Source organism: Elephantulus edwardii, unplaced genomic scaffold (assembly GCF_000299155.1).
Source record: "Elephantulus edwardii isolate Elephantulus edwardi_28Jun2011 unplaced genomic scaffold, EleEdw1.0 scaffold00033, whole genome shotgun sequence".
In the NCBI taxonomy this organism is placed as follows: Eukaryota; Metazoa; Chordata; class Mammalia; order Macroscelidea; family Macroscelididae; genus Elephantulus; species Elephantulus edwardii.
Window position 1 is genome coordinate 5,677,812 of NW_006399783.1, and position 26,705 is coordinate 5,704,516.

Below are 26,705 nucleotides of genomic sequence, written 5' to 3' on the forward strand. Positions count from 1 at the left end.
TAGGATGATGGCATAGTGGTCAAGCTTGTTTCTCCTGGGGACGCTCTTCCGGGGGTATTTGGGCTGCCTTCAGAGTCTCAGGGTCTTATGCAGCCGGAAGGTGCATGACGTGCAGATCTTCTTTTTTTTTTATTACTGTGGACGCCCTTCAGGACTGCCTTCTTGGCCTTTAATACCTTTGCTTTGGCTTCAGTTTTGGGAGGGGCAGGGGCTTCCTTCTTTGCTTTCAGCGCCATCTTTGTAGAAAGCCCTGCATTATTTCTTGACACAGCCTAGTGCGTACACTCATCACATAGTGCACCTGTTAATTGAAATATGCAAAATTATATCCTATCAATTCCTGGGGTGTTATTTTTTTTGTCAGTTCCTTCATATCAGCTTTTTTACTACTGGTTCTTGATCATATAAAATGGTTCTATCTCAGCCAATTATTTTTTACACAGTGACTTTGTATATTTCTTCCAGCTTCTTTTGATGCTTCTTGGATCATTTAAGATTTTGTCCATAGCATCTTTATTATTTCAACTTAACTTAAAGCTTGAATTTGTTTATCAGTGTTCTCTCTCTCTTTCTCTCTGGCTCTCTCTATTTATATATATATATATATATATAGTTTTCTTTTGTTTCTGATTTTATTGTCATCCTCTGTATGGAATGTTCCAGCAACAACTGCTTGTTCTTGCTAAGAAGTTCAGCACACAGGTACTATGGCAGATTTATGTGGTAATAAGAAGACATCATCTATTACTTTGTGCAATAAACTTCCTTCCAGAAGGAAAAGAAAAAAATGGCTTGTGCCTTGAGTACAGAGCAAGTTTAATAATATTTACAGGAGTCATCACTGTTGGCTGGCTGGAGCTTGCAGGGTTCCGTACATTCAAGAGTCTCAATTCGCACTACAGAGGAGCAGACACTAGAAGCTGGCTGTAGCATGTCGGCCGGGGGGGCAGGGGGGGGTTTGGAAGGTACCCTCCCCTGGCAAAGGAAGATGGGCTTGGACCAGCTAGTGACCAGCTTGTTGACTCTAAATATGAGTTGTCCTTAGGGAGCTTTTGGCAAGAGTGGCAGCACAATTTCATTCTACCTGAATTCTCAGGTAAATTCCTCAGGTTCCACCCAGGAATCTGTATGGTTGATTAAACAACTAGTCCACATGCTTTACATGAGGTTCTTGGTGGTACAAATGGTTTCTGCTCCCCTGCTAGCCTAAAAGAGGCTTGTTGGTGCCTAGCATGCTCCAAGCACCACAGTATTAATAAAAAATATCCTTATAGTCAGCTTGCATGAGGATTAACAGCCAAGAAAACCTCACAGAGCAGTTCTCCTCTGTTACAGATGGGGTCACCACAACTCCAGATCAACTCCATGGCAACAGGGTTGGATTTGGGTTTCTATGGTTTGCATTCCAGCCAGCCAGCAGGCAGTTCTGGCACTTTGTGGAAAATGTAGATGCTTCATAAGAATTCTTAACTGGGTGGAGAGCCATCCCTGTACTGTGTGAGGAAGTAATTCAGGGGCGTCTCAGGCCATGGTCAGTGCTTTCCAAATAGAATTTTGGAAACAAAATAGGGAGTGGAGTGGTTCACTTGAATTTCCTTGGTGACAGGGTTGCCAGATTAAACGTAGTGTGCCTGGTTAACTATGATTTTGAGATAGGCAATATGTTTTATTGTGTATTAAATGTTACCCAGGAATTTCACTTGGGCGTCTTATTTGCTCAATATGGCCCCCATCCTTAGTGGCCATGTCTGTTCTAACCTTCTTCATTCATATCTTTGCTTGCCGTCTTCAAGTCAGACCCTAAACCCAGACAGGGTCAATAGGATTCTTATCTTTCTGACTGTAATCAACGGTCTAGGTAATGGGCATGTGACACAAGCTGAGTCAATCAGAGTCCCTGCCTAGGACATCTAAAAGTAAACTTGGAAAAGCAAAGCTGCTCTTCTCTGGAATGCCAAGGGGACAGGAATGGGAGTCTAGGACTCTGTGGCCTGTGTTCAGAGAAAGCCCATTGACAAGGCAAAAGGACAGAGCCTGATTGATTAGCTACTGCTTCCCTTCCAAGAGCTCCACAACAGCCTTCAAAATATGTTTCCCTTTTCTGCTTAAGCTAGGTCAAGCCAGGCCCCCAAGGCACCTAAGTTAATACATAACTACTCAGCTCAAACTTCGGAGTTTGACATCATGAACTAGAGAAAAAGGAATTTGCCCTGGGAATGCTTAGCAACAGATGTTTGCCATCAGACTCTCTACCACAGCAGATCCTCACTGGAACCCCAGTGGATGGCCTGGCTTCAGGCAGCCCTCCACCTGCTATTGATGGTGAGGAGCTGGAGAAATATAATCCCTTTGCCAAACAGAGCACAATTCCTCTAAGGCAGGCCAGCCATGGGTGCCAAGTCCATGGTTGAGACCGACCACAGAATGGGGAAGGAGCCTAACCTCATGCCTTTTCAGATTTCACTGAGAGCCCCCCAAATTTCTCTCCCCCTAATTTGCATGATAGTTAAAATTCCGTCTTGGAATTTTTGTGCTTGACTCATATCATGAAAGCTCAATCTTTAATAAATGTTCATGTGAAGTTGAGGGCTCTTGGTAGCATAGTCCATTATGTGTTGGGCTGCTAACCAAAAGGTCTATGGTTTGAATCCATCAACTACTCCTTAAAGATGGAGAGTTTCCTCCTGTAAAGATTTACAGCCTCAGAAAGTCAATGGAAGGTTGCCATGAGTTGGAATCAAATTGCCAGTATGGGATATTGAAGTTGTTCTTGAGAGGTCTCTGGGTGGATTGTTATCTAAAATTCCAACTTTGGGTTTTTAAATTTCATTGAAGATGCTACAGTTTGAGAGTATAATTTGGTGCAGAAATTGAAGCCCATTTATGCCAGTTCAGGCTCCTAATAAGATTTGCATTTGGTGGCCTATTGGCAAGGAGCTGCACTGTGTTCCCAAAGGCACACAGCTTGAGGCCACCAGCTGCTGCATGGGAAAAGGATGGGCAATCTCTTTTGTGCAATTAGTCTCTAAAAATCTACTGGAGGGTCAGCTATGTGTCAGTGCTGATGCTACAGTACACAACAACAGCAACCAGCTCAGATATACTGAATTGATCTCTGTTTTAATAAGATTCCCTGGTGATTCCTATGGACACACAGAAAAGTAGGCTGTGAGGAACTTGCTAAAACATAGATTGTGGTTAGTTATGCCTGGGGTGAAAATCCACATACTCAGCAGGAGTTTGAACCATGGTGGTGAACCTGTTGCAAGCTAGGGTTGAGGCAGAGTTGGACGGGAGTCCAGGCAACTTCAACTGTGATGAGAAGATGGTGTATCAAAGAGGCAGGGATGAAGTTGAAGGTGGGCAGTGACTCTGCTAACTGGTCCCCTGTGGGCAGGCATGGAAGGCCTGGGGCATGTGCAGAACAAGAGGGCACGTGTGGAAAAGGGGCTGCCCATGTACCACCGCTTCACTCTTCCCAGCCTAGGCCTGATAGCTTTTTTTATTTCTCTTCCATCTTTCACTCTGGCTCCAAAATTTCTTTTGCATTTGCCTTTTCCCAGTTTTCCTGCTATCCATTTGTGTGGGCAGAGGCAGAGTGCCAAGACCTGGCAGAGCTGTGGTTGAGCTGTCTTAACCCCTCCACAATGGAAACAGATGTAGAAGCTCATTTCTTCCCGCCTGTTCTCTCCTACTAATTGCTATCAGCCATGACTAAAGCAATACCAGTGGTTCTACAGGTAGAATAATTATCATAACCACTTTTACGGACTCCTTAGCCGAGACACCTCGACCCCACCCCTGAGTTTCTGATGTATGTATCTGTGGATCTGGAGTTCTTGGTGGTGTAAACCTTTAACAAGCTTAGCTGCTGTTTTTTTATGTGCCGTTGAATCAGAACTGACTCATAAACCACCTCTAGTGGGCTTTTAGTTGCCGGAAATTGCGCACCTTACTCCCAAGAAAACAGTGAGAGGATTCACATCACCTGCCTATGGTTAGCACTCTTTAGCAGGCCACCAGAGCTTCTGAAAGGTTGGAAATTTGCCTCTACCTGGAGGTACTCTGGAGGTAACTTGGAAGAAAGGGCTGGCCATCTCCTTCCACAAAATCGCCCTACAAAATACAGTTCTGCCTTGACAGACGTGACATTTCCATGAATCAGGATCAACGTGAGAGCAGATAGTTTAATGTGTGCTTTACGAAGTGGCCTCTCTGGGATGTCTCCCTAGGAGAGCAAATGAGAAAGTGGGAGTATGGCAAGCTTGCCTTGAAAAGAGTTTGCACAGCAAACAGTATTTTAACTCAGACTATTAGTTTGCAGTTGCTTTGGAAGTTGATGGAAATCATTTGGCATCCCTCCATTCATGCCTCTCTTCCACCCCAGCTACCCCTCACAGCTGTCACATGGTGTCAACAATGACTTCACACGTGCAAGCAACATGTGAACCAGGTCAGCACGCAGGGAGGGTCCTCTTTAGAATGCCATCACTCCAAGAGGAAAGCGTTCCATGCAGTTGGTGGAAGCCAGGGAAATCAGGAATGTGTGCTTGTCAGTAAAGAGAAACCTTTCTCACCCAAAGTATTTTCACCCTCCAGTTCTCTGCTAAATGAAAGGTCGGTGGGTTGACTCGACCAACTGCTGCTCTAAGGGAGAAAGATGAGGCCGTCCGCTCCTGTTAAGATTTATAGCCTTGCATATCCAGAATCAACTTGATGGCAGGATATTTTTTAGTTTAGGAGGTCTGTAACCACTTCTGTAAAATGAGTCAGCAAGAGAAGCTTTCCTGAATTTTTCATGCACTCGATACTGTGATCTCCATTCAAAGGTTAGTCTTGGATTTAAAAAATGTTCTGTATAAATGTAACCTAGGAATTTGGAAAATCACTTTCTCCAGACAATGTTACTTCTGGCCAGACCCCAAAGTAATGGCAGTTGTTTGGACTGTTATTCTAGGCTGTGCTGCTGTAGCTCATTTAATGCAGCCACTGTCTTGAGCGGTGGGAATGTTAGGATACTCATGTGAAAGATGAGGAAACTCACTGTCCAAGACATTAAAGGGGATTAAAGTCCTTGTTATGAACACTTTCATAAATTGGACATGGTGAAACTCGTGTGAGAATGCTCCCTCCAGATAAGTAAGCAAGCACGAGTCAGCCTGTTTTTAACTTGCCTGCCAAGTCATCATCTCTTAGGTGGGCCTGTCCTCATACCCTGAAGAAGTGAAGAAAATCCACAAGGCAGGAACTTCAGGGATTAGGTATTGTGGTTTTTCACAGCTGGAAACAGTAAACTAGGCAGGAGGATCCTCCCTTCAAGTCTGACCCTTTTGTGCGGCTGATTTTGTCTTTCATAACCCCATGTGAGAAAGCTGGGAAACAGCGACTAATAAAGACAAACATTAATGGATCTAGCGCGGGGTACCATTTCCCAGTGTATGGTAGGCTGTATTTAGTGTATGTTCAAGCTTGCTGTTATGTATGTTTAATATACATTGTGTTCCACATAATTCTTCATTCACATTGTGTTTCATTCAATCTTTCTCATGCATTATGTTTTATAAAATTAATCACCATTGGACCTTACCTCTGTGTGTGTGTGTGTGTGTGTGTGTGTGTGTGTGTGCTTGTACATGCATGTTTTATGTATATGTATTTTATATACGTATATTTTCTAGATATATGTGTCTGTATATGGGTGAAATGCATGGTGCAGTTGTTGTTAGGTGCCATCCAGTTGTCTACAGCTCCAAGTGACTCTGTGAACAACAGATCATATCTTGCCCTGTCCTGTACCATCATCGTGGTCTCCTCCAGGCCCATTGCTGCAGTCACTGTGTCAATCCATCTCATTGAGTGTCTGGACTCCTTAAAGAGGAACTTGGCATCAAGACTGGCGGGAGACTCATCAATAACCTGCATTATGCAGATGACACAGCCTAGCTGGCTGAATGTAAAGAAGACTTTTAAAACACTGCAGAAGATCAAACACTGCTGCCTTCAATATGAATTGCATCTCAATGTCAAGAAAACAAAAAATTCTCACCACTGGACTGATAGATGACATCGTAATAGATAGAGAAAAGATTAAAACTGTCAACTAATTTCATCATAACTTGGATCCACAGTCTACTTGCTATCAGCAGTCAGGATGTCAGTAGATGCATTGCACTGGGAAGGTCTGCAGTCAGGGGCCTCTCCAAATTAACTGAGAAGTAATGAGGTTAGAGGACTAAGGTGTACTTGATTGAGACCATGGTCTTTTCAATAACTTTCTATACTTCTGAAAGCTGAACAATGAATAAGGATGACAGAAGAAAAATTGATGCCTTAGAACTTTGGTATTAGAGAACTGAATATTTCCTGGACTGCTAAAAGAACAAACAGATATGTCTTGGAGAAGGTGCAGCCAGAGTGTTCCTTGGAGGTTGATGAGAAGCATCATCTCATATAATTTGGGTGTGATGCCAGGAAAGGCTATTCCTTGGAGAAAGACATCATGTTTGGAAAGGTGAGGGGATGGGGAAGAGGTGGATTGACATGGTAATGGGCTTGAGTGTGTCAGAGATTATGAGGTTGGCACAAGATGGGACAAGGTTCAGATATGTTGTTCCTAGGGTCAGTATGAGTTGATATTTCACTTGGTGGCACCTAACAACAACAACAGGCGGGCTCTCTGGTGGCCTTGTGGTAGGTAATTATGCTGCTGGTGCTAAGGTATTCAGTTTGGATACACTGGCTGCTGCTCCACCGGAGAATGATAGGCAATCTCCTCTCATGTGAGTTACTGTCTCTGGAAACCCGCTGGATGGCCAGCCGTGGGTTGTTCCAATTCAAGATTACAAAACAGCAGCAACAACAACAATAACATAGGCCTGGTGGTAAAACACTTAACAAATTAGACTGAATTGGCTACTGAAATGTGAGTGGTCCAACAGCCCCAGCTTATGAACAACTTGTATTTCCCCTTTAATGTTACACAGATTTGCCCTCATTTTGAAATAACTGAAGCAACCCCTACTTCTAAGTAAAGCTTCATCCCAGTTGCCTTCACTTTTTGCACAAGCAATTTAAATAATGTTTTCTTGAACTGACTAAAACCCAGCCCACTGCCATCAAATAGATTCTGACTCATAGCAAGCCTGAGTGCTCTATCAGATTTCCCCGAAGGGCTTCCAGGGCCATACACCTGTATTGAAGGAGACAGTCACATATTTCTTCTGCAAAAGGGTTGTTGGGTTCAAACTGCCCAACTTCTAATTATGCACCTTGTACTTTAACCAGTGTACCACCAAAGGCACCTGTTCTGGCTCACCTGCAATTTTGACCTAAAGACACACATAGGAATAAATCTTAATATAACCCAGGGTCTGCCTAGTTTTCATTGAAACTAAAATTTAAAATTATTTGAAAATTAAAGCAATATATATTACTTTTCCTTTACACACACATCTATTGTTTTCGTAGGGCATCAATCCCAAAGGTATACAATTCAAACCCACCCGCGGCTGCAGATTTCAAATCTGCAGGAGAAGGATGGGGAGTTTTCTCCCATAAGATTAAGTGCCCTAAAAACCCACTGGAGGGTCATCTATGGGTCAGTTCCAATCCAACAGCACACAACAACATTTCATTTTATCCATAAATATTTAGCCTCTGAATTAAGATATGTTCTAAGTGTAAAATACAAAGCCAATCTAGAAAACTTATAACTGCAACAAATAAGACAAACTAGACTAGCTTAGTGGTTTTTAATTAATTATTGTTGTTTATCACAGATCAGAATCAACCCATAGTTAATAACATGGGAGAAGATTGTCCATCCTTCTCCCAGAGAGCAGCTGGTGGCCTTGAACCTCGTGCCTTTGAGATTGCAGCACAGCTTCTTGCCACTACATCACCAGAGCTTCCTTTTATTGATTACATATTGAAATTACAATATTTTAGATGTTGTTGTTGTTGTTTTGTACCATTGAGTCAGAACTGACCCATAGCTGACTCTCCAGCAGGTTTTCAGAGACAGTTAATCGCACAGGAGGAGATTCCCCATCCTTCTCAGTCGGAGCAACTGGTGGGTTTGAAAACCACGTGCCTTCAGGATTACAGTGCAGCTTTCCTGCCACTAGGCCGACAGAGCTCCCTATTTTAGATATGTTGAGTTAAAGAAAGCAGTACTTCAAGAAAACACAAATAAAACAGTGACATTGATGAGACTCCATGTCACTCCTTTGAGCATGCTGTCAGGAGGTAGAAGTCCTGGAGAAAGGCAACATACTGGATCAAGTAAAGGGTCAACAAAAAAGAGGAACATCCTCAAAACAATGGCTTGAAAAAGTGACTACAACAAGGACTCAAGCGTAGCAGCCATGGCGAGGAAGGCCCAGGACCAGGCAGCACTGGTTCTCTCACACATAAGGAGGCTGTGAGTCGCAACTGACTCGACAGCACCTAACAACAATGGGAAATTTGTTTTTAATCATTCAGTGTCACTCACTAACTCACTCTCCTCGCCACTGAGTCAGAACCAATTCATAGCTGATTCTCTAACAGGTTATCAGAGGCTGTAACTCATAGGAGAGGAGATTGTCTAGATTGTCTTTCTTCCATGGAGCTGCTGGTTGAGTCAAACTGCCAGAGAGGGTCTGCCTTTGAGTTGAGTAGTACAACTCCCTACTATACCACCAACTGAAAAATTCAAAACTGTGTGTGAGGCTCATAGTACATTTCTCTTGGACAGCACTGGTCTGGAAGTTGAATGAGAACCATCCCACACTCTGAGTGAACAATAGAAATCAGAGAGAGCTCAGATGGCTTGCTCCACACAAATCTTTTTTCTTCTTCTTCTTTTTCTCAGCCTCAGATGTGAACTCAGCTCTTAAAGAATTACTTAGAGCCAAGTCTGATGTTTTCCAGCAAGCCTGGCCATTTTTGTGATTTTTAATTTTGTTCCACGTTTTTCTCCTGCTCTGTCCAGGGCCTTTTGATCTCTTTTAGAGCTATGAGTAGTGGTAGCCTGACACTTTCAGTTCTTCTCGTCTTAGCTTTGGACAGTTCTTTCTGATGTAGCTGGGAGCAAAGCTCCAAGACTAGAAGGGCATTGATTAGTCCAGGCTTGATAGGTAAGGTTGCCAGATTTATCTATAAATAAATAACAGTGACCTAGACCTTGTTATGGTTATATGCCACCAAGTCCATTCTGATTCATAATGACTATATGACAGTAGAAATTTCCCATGGTGTTTCACCTGAGCTGTAATTTCTGTGGGGCCAGATTGCTGGTCTTTTTTTTCCCTCAAGAATTGCTGCTAAGTACAAACTGCTAACCTTTTAGTCAAGTATTTAACCCCTGCACCAACAGATTTCTTGATATTTTAAGCCAAACTAAACAAAGTGCTGTTGAATTTATTCCAGATTATATAACAGTCCTCTAGTGAGTTTCCAAGGCTGCAGATCTTTACAGAAGCAGGCTGTTCAAGTTTGTTCCACAAAGCAGCTGGTGGATTTGAACTATTGACTTTTGAATTAGCAGCAAAACACATATCATGCCACTAAAGCTACATCTAGACTTTAGACATGTTCTTTAATTATAACAAGCTTATATCTTATCTGCAAAATTGTTGTTGTTTTATTGTTATGGACCATCAAGTCACTTGTGACTCATAACAACCCTATGTACAAGAGCCCTAAACCCTGCTCTGTCATGTGCCAATCTCACTGTTTCTGACACACCTACTCCCATTGCCCCAGTCACCAAATTGATCCATCTCATCGAGGATCTTCTTCTTCTGCACTGTCTCTCCACTCTCCAAAACATGATGTCCTTCACCAAGGACTGGTCCCTCCTTGCAACATGCCCAGAGTATGTCAGACGAAGCTTCAGAATCCTTAACTCCAAGGAACAGCCTAGCTTCACCTTCTCCAGGACAAACCTGTTTGTTCTCCTAGCAGTCCATGATATATTCAACACTCTTCTCCAGCACCACAGCTCAAAGGCATCAATTCTCTTTCTATCATCCCTAGTCATTGTCCAGCTCTCCAATGCATACCATGCAATTATGAAGACTATAGCACGGATCAAGCACACCTTAGTCCCCAGCCTGACATCGTTGCTCTTCAGTACCCTGGAGAGGTCCCTGACAGCTGACTTTCCCCAATGCAATTTGTCTCTTGATTCCTGGCTGCTGGTACCAAGAGCGTTTACTGTGGAGCCAACCAAACGAAAACTGTTAACTATCTCAGTCTCTTCACCATCCATACTGATGCTGTCAATTGGCCCAGTGGTGAGAATCTTTGTTTTCTTAATGTTGAGTTTCAGTTTGTATTGAAGGCTGTAGTCCCTGACCTTCTTCAGCAAGAGCTTCAGGCCCTCCTCAGTTTCAGCAAGCAGGGTTGTGTCATCTGCATAACGCAGATTGTTGGCAAGTCTTCCACCAATCCTGATGCCACATTTTTCCTCATAGAGCCCAGCCTCCCAGATAATCTGTTCTGCATATAGATTGAAAAGGTATGGAGACAGGACACATCCCTGGTGTACACCCTTCCCAATTTTGAACCATGCAGTGTTTCTTTGTTCTAACAACTGCCTCCTAGTCCAAGTATAGGTTTCACATTAGCACAATCAAGTGTTCTGGGATTCGCATTCTTCTCAGAGTTAGCCACTCTTTGTTGTGATCCACACCTGAATTTCAGAACCATCTCAAGAACAGGTTTGAGGCCTTAAATACTAATGAGAGAAGACCAGATGAGTTATGGGAAGATATCAAGAAAATATCCAGGAAAAGTGCAAAAGATATCAAGAAGATATCCAGGAAAAGTGAAAAAGGTCGTTGCAAAGATAGAGGAGGAAGAAAAGACCAAAATGGATGTCAGAAGAGACTCTGAATATTAGAGTGCAGAGAAGCCAAAGCAGAGGGATCAAGTATAGGTTTCACATAAGCACAATCAAATGTTCTGTGATTCCAAATTATCTCCCTTAGGAGTATCATCTAAACAGTAAATGAATTTGGATGAATTGAATTAGTAAAGGACAAATTTTGAAATCATAGCCTATAAGAATTAAAGGCAACAAAAGGGAGAAATATGTAAAAAATTCTCTTTTGCTCCAAACATCTGGTGAAAGTAGTAGCTCTCCAGCATTGATAGGAGGAGACCAACCTTTCATGAAAGTGAGCGGATTGGGATCCGGCTAGAGCCATAATGGAGCTAGGAGTGCAAGCCATAGAGAGGCTTGTTTATTACAAACCACGTCAAATGTGTGTGCTGTCTTTGCAGTGCTTCCTGTGAGCCCTGAATACCACACTAGTCTACAATTCTGCTGCCTAGTGAGAGAAATACATACTTGCAGCATGAAAGGAACGTGTCCTACTTGAGTGTGACCTAATACTTTAGAAATTAGCTCTATTAAGTGTATTGTCACAAACTCCAAATAAGCCTGATTCTGTCACTTACCTAATTGTAGATGAAAAATGTAGTTCTTTTAATCAGTACAGGTGACTCACATTGGAGAAAGAAATTAGTGTCTCTGCCCTCCCGCTTCCCACATTATCTCTCCTCTCCTAACAAGTTGACCAGGTTGATATCAGCTTTAAGTTTATCAGAAGATGAAGGACACAATCACATTTTCCGAGTTCTCATCCCTTGGTACCTGATCAGGCCTTAGGAAATATAACTAACTTTTTTTTTTCTTAAGACCGATGTTTCTTCTCATCTGAATCAAGTTTAAAATGTTTCACATAAGTCTCATGAAATCCACTTAACTAAAAAAAAAATAAAAAATAAATTAAGAGAAAGATCAAGTTCCATTTTGGCTAATACAAGATTTTGTATTTCTGAGCTAAAAAAAAAAATCTTTCCACTAACTATGTTAAAAATTAAATATTTAAAGGGACATTGGCAGCCTCCCCTTGTGCCTAATTTGGCTTTGCAGAACAAATGACCTGATTGAAATGAGAATTACATTCAGGGTTTGTTCAGCATCTTTATCTCTCCAGCTCATTTTTCACTCTAGAAAAATCACCAAATTCACCTTCGGGTGGACCCATGTCCACATCAACCATAGTATTAATACCAAACTAAGTGGAAACAGAAAAATAGTTAATTTAAATTCTATTTGTGAGTGGACTTCTGCAGTAAAAGTAATTTGTCATGGAGACTCACTGTAGTGAATTGTGGACGAGAAAGGACCACATGTCCCTTCTGCTGACTAATTTATTAACAATCTCTTTTTGCCCACCCCCTACCTCACAGTCAGTAGTGATACAAACCTCTCAGGCAGGTCAGAGGGCGGAACTTCTCTGCACCCCCTTCATCTCTGAGAAGTCATTGCACTCCACATCAGTTTCAGAATTCTTCTCAGCCTTTCTTCACAGAGATGTAGTAGAACAATATAGAAACAACTGGGCAGAGGCAGGGGAACAAGGTTCTCACCTGGCAAAGTTCAAATCCTGAGTGTGATCAAGTCTTTTAATCCACACAAAATTCAAGGTCACTTTCTACCCATCTACATGCTGACTGTCTGCCCCAGATGACCTTTGTGGCCAGGTTTACTAGGGCACTGCTATTCTAGCTTGATGCAAAAAAAGGAAACCACAGAGATTTCTCTACAAGGCAATTTAGGCAAATTAAAAAAGAATCTCTGGATGAAAGAACGTCACTATTCGTCACTGGTACTTGGAGCTGAGTGAACAAATGTCTTCTTGTCAAGTGGGAAAGAGCAAGTGCTAGAGAGCTTGAACTGTGGAATCCCTCAACCTCGGTTCAAATCCTTCCTCAAGCCCATTACTTCAGCTCTCTGAGCCTTACTTTCTTTTTAGTTTTGTTTTGTTTTGTTTTTTCCAATTGTACCTTATCATTAATATCACACAGAAACAAATACTACTGGAGATAATTCTGAAATTAGTATGTCTTTAAACTCTAAAATGGGAGGATGATGCATACACATTTATGAAATTAATGGAAAATTATGAACCTGTGGTAAAGAGCATTAAATGTTAGCCCTGATTACCATTATCCTGATAGCAATATGACTCAAGACCCAGTAGGAAGTGAGCCACATTTCTTGAGTGCCTCCTATGTAACTGGTACTCCTAGATCCTAGCTCTCCACCCCTTGTCTGTCTACAATAACCCTACAAGGAAAGCTGATAAACCTTTGTTCTAATACCAACTCTCCCACTCATCAACTCAACATTTGTCCCAACATATACATGGCTCCATTTTCTCATCTGTAAAATGGGAATAATAATAGCACCAGCCTCTACATTTTTTAGGAATAAATAAGGTCACAGATGTAAAGTGCTGACAACAATACTTTTATAAATTGTTAGCCTTTATTAAAGCTAAGGAAATTGAGAGACACTGGTGGTTTGGCAGCAGAATTCTCACTTTCTGTGCAAGAGACCAGATTCAAGTCTTAGCCAGGGTTCTTCATGCTCAGCCACCACCAGTGCATTGCTATGATGCTGAACCAGTATCAGTGGAGCTTCCAGACTAACACAGACCAGGAAGAAAGAGCTAGTAAGCTATTTCTAAAAATGAGCCCCCAAACCCCTTAAGATCATTATTTGTTCTATTGTACATGAGGTCACTATGAGTCAGGGGTCCGTTTGTTGACAACTAAAAACAACAGAGAAATTGACGCTGAAAGAGCTAAAGGATGCTATGTATACGAAGTTATCTGCTTATGAGCGGTAGTGCAGGGATCTGAGCCTAGATTGGCATACCTCTGGAACATCCTGAGGTCTCAGGATGGGAAGATAATCCTCCCATTACTACTACTGCTAATCTTCTTCCCTTCCATCCCTTCTCAGTTTCCGGCTGCTTGGATGTGGGGTTCCAAGTTCAACATCTGAGGATTCCCAGGAGGAGTTTGTTGAGGGGGACTGGGGCTCAGCCCGGGTCTGAGAGAGGGAAATGAGTCCAGCTCCTCCGTGTTGGCTGTGGCTAACACGAGAAACGTACCCTAGGAAAAGAGTAGCCAGCAGTCCTAATCACCACGTTCCCAGACCCTTCTGCATGCCTTCCTGCAGACAGCTGCTTTTCAGGAGAAAGCTTCCCCTCTTTGTTCTAGCACACACTGCACAGCTGCCGATCGATATGACATCTTATCCTCTAAAACATTCATAATGTCTGCATCCCAGGATTCCGGTGGCCGCGTGCCGCGTGCAGCCCGCGCCGTCTTTCCTTTGTAGCCGGTGGTCTTGTGGCTCGGCCCCCTCTTTAACAGGGCTGCCCGTTGCTGTTCTTAAAAGAAAGACAAATATTGTTTGGGTTGTCAGCACTGAATGACAAGCTCAGAAGGAGGGGAGAGGGGGGGAAATGTGTTTAGATGTATGTGTGTGGATTGTTGGGGATGTGTTTTGTTATCACAAAAGCTCTTAAAATCCTAGACTGTGATTTATTTGGTGAATAAAACCTACCGATATTATCATTCTCTAAAGGTATTTTGATCACATGGGTCTTTTCTTGGAGAAAGAAAGCCTTCCGTTGTATTCCTTTCCCAAGGAAAATAGCAGCCTGAATGGGGTAGTGTGGGGCGGGCAGTGGTCCCTGGGCAGCTAATGGCTCCAGGTGAGTGTGGATCTGCATGAGGACGAGCTGGCTCTGTGGACAAAGGGACACCTGACTGGAATCCCCTGTCTGCATATTCCTAAAGACTCCACACAAGAAAAAAGAAAGTGGCTGCAAGCACTGTGTCGTGTATTGATCTGCGTGGTGACGCTGAGAGCAAGGGATCCTTGTTAGAGGTCACCTTAGCACACCGAATGCCACATACTCACCATGTCACTGTTGTCCCCACAACACAGCAGCCTATTCGTGGAGACAGGGGTAGTCATGAGGCAAGTAGGGGCCCCAGACATTCTAATACTGCAAGGAGCAAGCTTATTTCCTCCAAACACAGGAATTGATTAATCTCATACAACTTCCCACTTGCTATACCATCCTGAGCCTGTCATGAAAATAGATTAATGTCCTGGTTCTCCACGTGGATTCTTCTTGTCTCCAGAACACACTGCTTCCTGGTCCCAGAGCTGCCTCACACAGCTGTCACCTTGTTCTTTTGGCACACACACAGACAGGGACAGAAAACCTCTCTGCTTTTGAGAGGAGCTAGAATTAGGTGGAGTCTGGTGTGGTGGAAACAGTAAGTGAGCTCTGCTACTGAGTGAAAGGCAGGTGGTTCAGGTTCACCTAAGGCACCTCAGAAGAAAGACCTGGTGACCCCCTTATGAATAATCAGCCAGTGAAAACCTTATAGAACACATCTAAACATAGGGCCATTTAAAGTCTAAATCAACTCAACCTAAGGCAACTGGTTTTTAGAATCAGTAAAGCTGCAGACAGAATCCTTGCTGAGGACCGTCTTAGGACTCTGGCTGGAAGGGCAGTGAGTACCCATAGAGAGGTGAAGCAGGTGCATTTCTCCAAAGCCCCCTCTCATCTCAAGTGTTCCTGCCAGGATCCCAGCATCCTTTCTAGGGCTCATTCTTCCTCTTATATGTAATTCCCAGGCTGTAAGCTTTGCAGCCATTTTGGAAGATGAAGGATGGAAGTCAGACAGAGGGCAACAAGTTTTCAGAGCATTCGTGGGAGACAGATGCACAAATCCCATTACTAGTCAAGGGATTTGTGGGCGTAACTTCCTTGCATTGCTTTGCGGATTCATTCCATTCAGCATATTGTAGTCCAGCCTGGGAAAGTAAGAGAAATCACCTAACCAAGGTTATTTGAAAGGGAAGGGTTTTTAAAAATAGTTCTTATAAATTTAAATGTGTTAAACTGCTTCTGAGAATATTGTCCCTCATTGTTTTGTTTGAGTCTCTTCTTCTGTTAGACAGAAGGTAATTTTGGCACTGACAACATTCCTAAAAAGATCCTATTATACATTGCAGAGGGTCCTTTCTCTTTCAGAAAGATGCCCTGTACTCATCTGCCTTCCCAAAGGATGATAATAAGCAGACTGACCAAAAAGAGACTCACCAAACAAATTGATTGGTAGCCAGCTGGACTGTAAATTGAAGTTGCCAGACTTATTGTATAATTACGTTGGTGGGTCTTTGAAGTTAAATTGCAAACTGGTTGCTGACCAAAGATGCATGTATAAAAGAATAATGACTGCTTGCAAAAGTGTTGTTTATAAGTGAGTGACAATAGTTAATAAGAAATTGTAAAGTCTACCTGGCCTGTTGGATCTTAGCTTAGTAGTACTTAAGAAGCTTGAAAATTCCAAGTTTCTTAACTCACAGGCAAATTATTAACAGGAGAGTATGAATAGATACTTTAGCTCTGTAACACATGTTTGGGTCTGAATCCCAAATTGCCCATTTATTGACTGTGTGATCTTGGTCAGGTTATTTAACCTCTCTAACCCTGAACTTACTTATCTAAGCTATGTAGGTTATATTTCCTCTTCATAGGATGAGAATGGAATGAATTTTTGTGCTACTCAGAATCCTTCAGAAACATTCTACCTCACTCATAGTAAAAGGCAAAGAACATCCAACAAAAGATGCCCTTCACAACTCTGCCTCTCTCTTCTGCTGCTCACCACTGTCATTTCCAACTGTGTAAGAACCTTGAAAATTGACATTTCTAGCCATTGTATTAGCCCACTAGGGGTCTTCAGCTACCTTAACTGTGGGTACAAGGGCTTGCAAATCATCAATAGCTGTGGGACCAATATAAGAGAACACTTTCCATACTGTGAGAAATGGTGGTAAGGAGACTGTGGAGACAAGACTGTGACAGTGGTAGAGAGAGGGTGGGAAGACTGTCGCAAGATATAAGCAGAAGAATCTTGGAGATAAAGCCCACAGTTAAAGGTTTTGCTTGCTGGATGATTGAAGAAAAACGTGACTTAGTTGCTCTGAGATATAGTTTGCCAGATGATTGAGGAAATTAGAAGTTTCTTGTATCTGAGCTACTGAACTAAACCTGGACCTTCATTAAGTAAGGAATTATGCCTTGTTAATGTAGCTTGGGACCACTAGGCTAAACCTGGATTTTTGTGTGATTTTCTTTGTTTCCCCACTCTCTAACCTATTTCCTTAATAAACCTGACAACTATGAGAAAAGTTTGTGAGTCAAATTACAATGTACATCAGACCTAATGATTTCTAGAAATAGATGCAGAAACATGTAGTGTGGCATGTCAGACCATATAGTTATTTGTATGGTCTTTGTTGTTGTTGTTGTTGTTGCATACAACAGAGTCGGAACCGACTCATAGCTTACCCTCTGGTGGGTTTTCAGAGGTAATTAATGGCATGGGAGGAGACTGCCCACCTCTCTCCATGGAATAGCTGGTGGCCCTGAACTGCATGCCTATGGGATTGCAGTGCAGCTTCTTGCCATTAGGCTACCCATGGATATTATTGATGGAGAAAATTCCCCTTTAGGAATTGAGTAGAAGTCAGACTTGGCCACCTTCACATTGCATCTGCTGTTGGTTTTCTCACCAACCAACTTCATCTAAGCTGGAATGCACTTGTCCAGATGTCAGTCAGTCATTCAACCCAGAGAGACAGGCTCCTTAGCTTTTTGGCTCAACTCCATGAAAACGACACCACCAGAACTCTCTCCAGATGCCAGTATAAATGGCCTTCTCGTTTCCTTTGGCTTTTAACCCAAATGTTACATATCACAAAGGCCATCCCAAATGAGTCTACATTGAAAATGAATTTTTTTTTTTCAAAAACATTTTCATTCCCCATCTCCCATTCCCCTATCATTCTTGAAACTTGTACTCAGCTTTTCACTTGTGTTTAATTCCTTTGTCTCTTACCAGTCTTTCACTTCCATGAGAGCAAGGACTTTGTTTTGTCAACTGTTTTATGCCTGGTGTGGGTAGCTTTGGTGATACAGTCAGTAAGGAGTTGTGCTACAAACCCAAAGGTGATGACTCTCTGATGGTTCAAATCCACTAGTGGGTCCTTGGGGAAAAGATGGGCAATCTCTTCCACTGTGATTTATAGCATTGGAAACCCAGTGGAGGGTCAGCTATGCGTCAGTTCCCACTCAATGGCAATGAGTTATGCCTGGTACCCAGGACATACACACTGTTGTTATGAGTTGCCATGAAGTTCTAACTTGTGGCAACCCTATGTATGCAGGGTTGAACTGCTCTACAGGGCTCTCAAGGAGGCTCTGACCTTTATGAAAACAGATTGCCAGGCCTTTCTCCTGAAGCACCTCAGGATAATTTCAAATGGCCAACCATTTGACTATTAGTTGAGAGCTTAATCATTTGTGCCACCCAGATATAACTTAGTAAATACCACTGGGATGATAATTAATGAGTAAAATGTTGCACTTAGAATAATTAGCACGATACCTGGCACATCATAAAAATAGATGTTAATCATCACCGTCATCATTGAGTGGGCTCATTTGCATGCATGCTGTTTGCTAAGGTACCTTTGGAAGCTGCCTGTGCAAGTCCAAGTGCATTTCGGCCCTAACTGTTCACTGCTGCACACTCTCCTTATAGTGATGGGGCTTTTGGAATTGGCTCCTCTTGCCGTGGAGGCCTGGCACTGCTGACTTAATTAGCGGATGCGGGGGTGGAGAGACCCAGTCCTGACCCTTCCCACCATCCTGCCAGGTCTCTGAGTGAGCTTTTCCGTCATCTGCAAGGCCCAGGTGGACCTAACCGCAGGCTGAGCCGCAAGAACCAGCAGGCTCACCTCGCACCTCCTGCCCCTATGCAGCAGCTTGGCTGAAGGCTTCCATTTTCAAAGGGAAAGCCCAGTCTCTTCCCTGGGTTATATATCGACAAGGCTGATCTTTAAAGATACCCCCTGCTCCTGGGGGCCTGCTCAGCAAACGCAGAGCCTCCGAGGCCTCCATGTTTGCCCTCTTTGACAAGCAGGGGCTGAGCAGCTCTCTGAGAAGTGTTGCTGACATATTGATTGACTCTCTTGTCAGGTTGATCCTCTGCCAGCCAATGAACATGGAAGGTTCTAAGTGGCGCCCAACAGGGCCCGCACCTACCCTCATTACTATGGCAGACAGCCCCCATTTCCAGCGTGCCCCTTTTCAAGGCGCATCATCGCCCTGTCCTTGGGATTGAGGGACAATTCTTAGCTACCTGCGCCCAAGCTCACTCCCTTTCTCCGGCTCTGGCTCCTCCCTCTGAGGAGGAGTTTAATTCCCTGTAAAGCCCGTCTGGCCCCAAAACAAAGTAACTTCAATAAAGAAAACATCCCCCTAACTCCAGTTGGGTTCATTCCTCATTCTGGCTGAAATCTCAGACCAGTGCGCGGTCTGTCCAGCCTGCCTTAGTTCATTTTCAGGATTCCGTGGAAGTTTTCTCCAATCAGCCAGGGAGACACATTCAGACTTGGCTGCCTATTGAGGTTTTAGTGACCAATTTCCTAGCCGTCACCTGGCTTACACCAGCTCCCACTCCCGGCCTGTCTTGATTCCATCCTAGCTGACCCCTTGGGTGCCCTTGTGCTAGCCAGGAGTCTCTGTGGAGAGGAGGCTGTCACGTCATGATAAATAGTGCATTTGGGGCTCTTGTGGGGGGTGAGTTACATGAAAGAGCAGACCTCCCAAACTCATTTCACTTCTGACCCTAACATGGTCTGATTCAGACCTTTGGAGATGAGCTCCTAGAGTATGGGACCACTGACCGTATCTAGGGTCACTTTTTCAGTAAAATGCAAGTCCATGGTGCCAATGTTTACCCAAAATCTCAGGGTGAAGAAGCAATAGCATTGATTGCTCCAAGGGTTTTTCAACTTTCTACATCTGACCCTGAAAAAATGCATCAAAATTGGAGGTCCTGTGATATAAAATTTTTAAAGAACTGGGCTTTTCACTGTTGTTCATTTTGACAAATGCATTGTTCCTAAATGTATGTATTTTTTGGTTGAACTTAAAAGAGGACCCACACCCAATAAAATATAAATAAATAGCAGAGACCTGTTGTATAAAAAAGGCACTTTCCTATTTTTCTTCTAAGTGAACTTATCAGTCAGGGTCATCTTGGGTATGCTGCTGTAACAAAGAACTCCAAATAGTCATAACTGTGATGTTTACTCTCTCTTCTTTCATTGGTTAGCAGTGACTCTGACGCACTGTATCTTTACTCAAGACTCAAGCTGACTATACAACAAAAGGAAAAAAAACTATAACAAAATATGGGTTAAGACATAGCCACACCCAAATTCAAGGGATGAAGAGAAAGAGCCCTCTACAGAGAGGCTAACATAGAGTTGTTGTTTTTGTTGTTGTTATGTGCTGTAAAGTCGCCTGTGACCCATAATGACCCTATATACCACAGCTCTGAACCCTGCCCTGTCCTCAGCTAGTCTCAATAATTACTACACACCAACCCGCATCGCCCCAGTTACTGTGTCAATCCATCTCATCTAGGGTCTTCCTCTCCTGCGCTGTCCTTCCACCATTCTGAGTATGATGTCCTTCTCCAAGGACTGGTCTCTCCTGGGCACATGACCAAAGTATATGAGATGGAGCTTCAAAATCCTAGCCTCCAAGGAGAAACTTGGCTTCACCTTCTTTAAGACAGGCCTGTTTGTTTCCTTGGCAGTTCATGATATGTTCATGACTCTTCTCCAGCACCACAATCTGAAGGCATTGATTCTTCTTCTGTCATCCTTAGTCATTGTCCAACTCTCTGATGCATACCAAGTAATTACAAAGACCATGGCCTGGATTAGGTGCACCTTAGTGTCTAGACTGACAGGGGACAGACAATCAAATCTACCACAGTGAGATTATTGCCTATTTTGAGACAGAGACAAGATTTTGCTGATAGTCTGTTGCCCATACAATTTGTAACCCAAAGACTTGTAATCAGGTCACTATGAAATAGGAAGCAGATAATCTCCCACTGTTATCTTCCTCTACCTCTGAAGCCAGCTTGTTGTCAAATGTCAGTCAACATTTTCTGTAAAATAGGGGTTATAATAGCATCTACTTCAAATTTAACCAGACATCTTAGTTAAGGTAATTTCTACAGGATCTCACCTACAGTACCTGGCCATAAGATGGGTTCATTGACTGACAGCAGATAATGATGTTTCTGTTACCAGCTGACATCAGGTCAGCACTCACCCACAATGACCTTAGACACAACAGAACAACACACTGCCCAGCCCATCATCTACATAATCACAAGAAGGTTCAGCCTTCTTATTACAGCTGATGTTTCAGTTCATCTCACTGAGGCTTTCTTCTCCCTTTTTGGCCCTCAGTGTCACCAAACACAGCATCCTGCTCCTAGAGACTGTCCCTTCCTGATGCTTATGTTCAAAACAAGTGAGTCAGGCTCACTTCTGCCGTGACCTGTGAGGTTTACATGGAATCATTTTTGGAAGTAAAATCCAGGCCTTTCCTAGAATTCTTAGTCTTGGGTGACCCTGCTGGTATTTGAAATGCCAGTAGCATAGCTTCCAGCATCATAGTGGTGTGTAAGCCTCCACAGTACAGCAAAGTGACAAATGATCAAAATAGCCCTCTTAGCAGACTAGTCCATATTTCAGTCAACATTGTTTTATTCAACCCTTTATGCCTCTGTATTTTTAATTTATAAGATTATAATGTCCTACAGTCCAACTCCCCGATAGACATTTATAAACTACCTGCTATATTAGCAGCAACATGCCAGATCCTCTAGGCATTTCAGATATAGTATCTCTCTAGCCCTTAAGGAGCCATGATTTTACACATAAAGAGAAACCTTTACAAAAGGTAAAGGGAGGAATTGATTGAGGGACTTCTTTTGCAGCCCAAGCCGTAGAATAAAACCAGCAGCAGAATAAAAAATACAACAGAGTTGTAGTCAGTTGAAATTCATTGACCCTCTCACCTCCTCTGAGCCTTTCTCCTAAGGTTACTTAAGACCATCCTGCAGGCCAAAGTGGTGTGTGTCCTCATTTTTCTTATTCAAGTAAAAGAGAAAGGGTCAAGAAAATCAGAAAAAGAAAAAGTGTAAAGAAAAGTCCGTTTCAGGCATGTTCCACCAAAACCAAGAGAAGGTAGTTCTATCCCTGATAAAATTCTCACTTATTTACTTCGAGTTCAATTTGACAACAGAAAATGTGCCCAAACTTGTGCTTTGTTTCTGCTGCATTTCCTCCGCTCAGAGCCCAGCCCACCTGGCTCTTCCCCTTCCCTCCCCTCCTGCTCCCTTTCCTGTTTTCCTCTTCCCTCTTGGGAGTTGCCTGCCTCCTGAGAGTTCTCTCTTCTGACCCCAATCCTTTTGGTCCAGTCGTAGTTTTTTAAGGCTCTTTTTTCCCTAACAGAGATTTTCCAGAACCCGAAACAAAAAGTGAGGCTGGAGAAGCGGCGTGTTAGGGAGCAGAGGGAATCCAGTCTCATGAATGTCCTCTTGCTGTTCAGTGACATCAGAGTGTGTGCTGCTTGCTCTTCTCCCAAAGCTGACGATTGCAATATGTTCTGCACCTTGCAGTGACAAGATTGAGCACTAGAACAGGAGAGCATTTCTGACAAGCGTTTTCACATCGATGGGGCATTGGGGAGGCTGTCGTCTTTGCTGATGGGCCCACCGCTTCCTTGTAGAGATGTGAAAATCAAAGCTTTGTTAGGCACAGGCCCCAGCTGCACCTGTAATACCTGTCTGCATCTACCTGAAGTCTCAGAGACACTCTGCTCTAAAGAATGGCATCTCCAGAGCAGAAGCAGCCCGCTCCAGGCCGACCCTGATAACCCAGTAGGATCTTATCCCCCTACCATTTTAAAATAGCTAATTTCTTGGCTCCCTTCTCCTGGTAATTACAAATCAGAAGCTATCGTTACCTGGAAGCAGCCACGATTAGTTCTCATTTCCTGACCTCTGTGCAATGAAAATATGTCATTATTTGAGGCAATAGAATCTGGTCTCTTCAAGTAAGTGACCTACATATAATGGATAAACTACAGGAGAAAATGAGGTGTTACTTTGACGGTAAAGTGTGCAGTAAATGTCAGTTATACTTATTAGTATTTATCATCTCCAACAGTTGCAACTGTGAGACTCATGCTTCAGAGAAATGTATAGAAGGAACTCATGGTTTTAAGACAGGGCAAGTGAAAGAAAAAAAGATACCACACCAGCATTTGCACCTATATGCACCAGCCACCCTCATCTGAGGCCCTCAGTCTGAGCTGCATTGTTTGAAAATTGGGGTTTAACCTTAATAGAATGCTGCCTGACTTTAAATGGTGGTGGGCATGCAGAATTAATTGGTGTGTGAACAATTTCCTAAGCATTGTTAATTGCCTTTTCTGTGGTTAATTGTTTCTCCCATCCCTGCATCAAACTCCAGACCTCTCCCTGTCAACAGCCCAGTGCTGCAGACATAGCAACAGTGTCAACCTGTGTCCCACTGAAATTCCAGACACAGACAATTACTATTGGACGGGAAATCAACTCCAGATGTAGTCACCAAGTGTGTCTTACAGGAAGGGTTGTAAAAGACTACAGGTGTTCGGATTTGCCTTTTATTCCGCTCGGTAAGAACAACCTGCCAAGAACCAACAGACTGTGGACTGCATTTGATAAACTAAAGTGCAGAAGACATGACCAGGGAAGAGCCAGGAAGAAAGTTTATGTTTGAAGACATACACATAAAGTTAATGTTTGAAGATGTTCACAAGGAAATCAAGCAGATTCTGCAGAAATTATTGTTTTCTTAGCAAAGAGGCAACGGGTTGGAACCCTTTATCTGTACACTCTCATAGTCTAGTGGTAAGGAGCTGTGCTGCCAACTTAAAGGCACACGGTTCAAATCCACCATCTGCTCTGAGGGAACAAGATGGGCAATCTCCTCCTGTGTGACGTAGTGCCTGAAAACCTGCTAGGTCAGTCATGAGTTGATTCTGACTCAACAATATCGAACAACAAAGGGGAGCTCTGGTGGCCTAGTGGCAAGAAACTGAACTGCAATCCCAGAGGAACACGGTTCTAATCCACCAGACGCTCTGCAGGAGAAGGAGGCGCAATATCCTCCTGTACCAGTCAGATCTGATTTGACGGTACACGTACACAAAATTAAAAAAAAAAAAAAAACAACAACAATATCGAACAACAACATAAACTGATAAAGTAACAATAGTGGTTGATTAGGGAGGTCTGGTGGTCTGGGGGTAAGAAGCTGCACTGCAATCTCAAAGGCCCACAGTTCTAATTCACCAGCTTCTCCATAGGGAAAAAGAAGGGTAATCTCTCCTGTGTCATTAACTGCCTCTGTAAACTCACTGCAGGGTCCGCTAAGGGTCGATTCCAACTTAATGGTGCACAACAAAATAACAATAGTTCATTTAGTAGAATTCCCACCTTCTGTGCAGGAAACTCAGATTCAACTTCTGGACAATGTACCTCAAATGCAGCCATCCCCCATCTGTCAGTGGAGGCTTGCATGCTGCTGTGATGTTTGACAGACTTCAGCAGTTTGCAGACTCAGGAAGAAATAGGAAGAAAGACCTGGTGGTCTACCTCTAAAATAAAAATTAGATCACAGTGTAACAATTAGATCACAGTAGTCCAGTATTATTGTATTGAGGGTCACCAGGAGTCAGGAAGTGACTCAAGAGCAGCTAACAACAACATGTCCTGAGAGAGAGAGAGAGAGAGAGAGAGAGAGAGTGTGTGTGTGTAGAGAGAGAGAGCGAGAAAGAAGAATTTGAGATTGAGAGGGAAGGAAATAATATTTTCAGAAGAGACATTTTTCTCCATGTGCTTTTACTTCATCCCCTCGAATGCTGTCAACTTATAGCAAATAAGGAGTGAAAAGGAAAAAATATTTTAAAGTTTAAAATAGTTTGGGAAGCGGGCTTTTGATGGGCCAATACAAATGCAGATGCTGCCGATTCCCTTCGTATTTCCCTGAAGGTACAGTCAGACTAGTATCCTGGCACCATTTGGGTGTTTGGAAACGGATTTATGTTTTGGAGAAAACCGTCCATGTTTGATATCTCTAAAAGGCAAGTCTGAAAACAGCCCTGTTGTTTCAGGGCTGTTTCTAGGGCCGAGGGTTGGGCAGTCCTCTTAAGGTGACTGTGACCTCAGAGATTCGTTACCCTTCGGTGGTGGCCCTGTTTGGAGGTTCTGGCCTTTGCATTCTATTCCGTCCTCTGTCCACCATGGGGATCTTCTTCCCCTAAGGCTGTGGCAGCAGCACCAAAAGAGGAACCTAATGGATCAACATGCTTTCTGTATTTAGCTAATCCCTGAGGCCCAGGGCAAGCCATTCTTGAACTGCAGCTTCCTTAAAAGGCAATTGCTTGGAAAGGCACCTGGCCCTCCCCCTTGACATTTGCATTGCTGAATTATCTATTCATATTTTCATTACTTTGTCTCTCCTGCAGCAATGCATCTGCTCGGACTCAATTGGCAACTCCAGCCGGCAGATGGACACACCTTTAACAATGGGATAAGGACCGGCTTACCAGGAAACGATGATGTGGCAACAATGCCATCTGGAGGCAAAGGTGAGGTTACAGCTGCTGCTTGCCCTCTTGAGGTCACAGAAAAATTCAGAGCTCTCACCAGCTGGTTCAGGTTTTCTAAATCCAAATCTTGGAAGGTATGCAAAAAAGGAGAAGAAAGGGAGGGAAAAGAAAAAAGGCCTTGCCTTTCATAGGTGCCCCGTTAAAAGCTGTTTGCTGTTCCTGTCTGTTAGCTGCGTTTGGCAGGAGTGGCTCGTAGCTGGCGCAGTGCCCGCTTGGAGCAATGTGCATACCTATGCTATCTGCAGTGACTGGCACGGACTGGGGCTACTTGAAAGGCTCCCAAGGCCTGGGCAGGGGCAGCAGCCACAGCAGCAACAGCAGCAGCTGGAGCGGCAGCAGCAGCAGCAGCAGGACAAAGTCCTGCCTAATCAGGAGGCAGAGAGCAGCAGGCAGCACGTGCCACTCGACTAGAGCCCTCTCTCCCCACAAGGAGAGATGCAGCCTCCCCGGGGAGGCAGCACCGCCTGGCACGACATGAAAGAGAAAGACTCAGTGCTGTTCTGCTTTTGCAGAGAATAGAAAAGAGTTTTGACAACTGGGGAACAAAGCTTCTCTTCTCAGAACAGTAAAGGGGACAATAGAAATGTTTATTGAATCAGTCAGGCAACTGTATTCTTCCAGGGGGGAAAAATAGGTTCTAACAAGGTGCCGAGAAAGAGGAGAGAAAACAGAACCTTTGGGAGGTGGGAACAGGGAGCAATTAGAAGACCAGAGCAGCCAATGGTAGATTGGATGTCTGGCATGTAGCAGAGTGTACTTCATCTCGGATGGAAGTCACCAACAAGAGAGAATACATAGAAGGGTTTCTCAGAATTGAATATTCTATTCTCCCTCTTGGCATAGTGCACAGCCACGTTCTTAAGACACTCCGTAAAGATATTTCTAAACAGGGGAAAGACATAACACTTATTTGGCATATTCTGTGCCAGCAGGTTCCTGGGTGGGTTGAGAGAACTGTTAGGCACTGAACTCTTAGCTGAAAGCTTGTCAGTTTGAACCCACCCACAGGTGCTTCCGTAAAGGTCAAAGCCTTGAAAACCGGGTGGGGCAGTTCTCCTCTGAACAAACAGGGTCGCCATGAATCGAAATGGACTTATTAGCAACAGAGCGAGTTTAACAGGCTTAACACTGTGTGTAATTTCAACAGCTCTAAAAGGAAGAAAATCACCTCCCATCCCCCAAAAGTAAGATACAGACCATATCAGAGACTTAACTCTGAATCACTGC

General features: G+C 43.4%; 1 protein-coding gene across 2 annotated transcripts in view; it reads left to right on the forward strand.

The window, feature by feature from the left end:
• TENM2 (teneurin transmembrane protein 2) overlaps positions 1 to 26,705 on the forward strand; it is a 1,365,940-nt gene that overhangs the window by 1,031,101 nt on the left and 308,134 nt on the right. For both annotated transcript variants that reach the window (XM_006884325.1, XM_006884326.1), the window contains exon 6: positions 25,335 to 25,457. In XM_006884325.1, the coding sequence (XP_006884387.1) occupies positions 25,335 to 25,457 (123 nt within the window). The remainder of the gene's footprint in view (positions 1 to 25,334; positions 25,458 to 26,705) is intronic.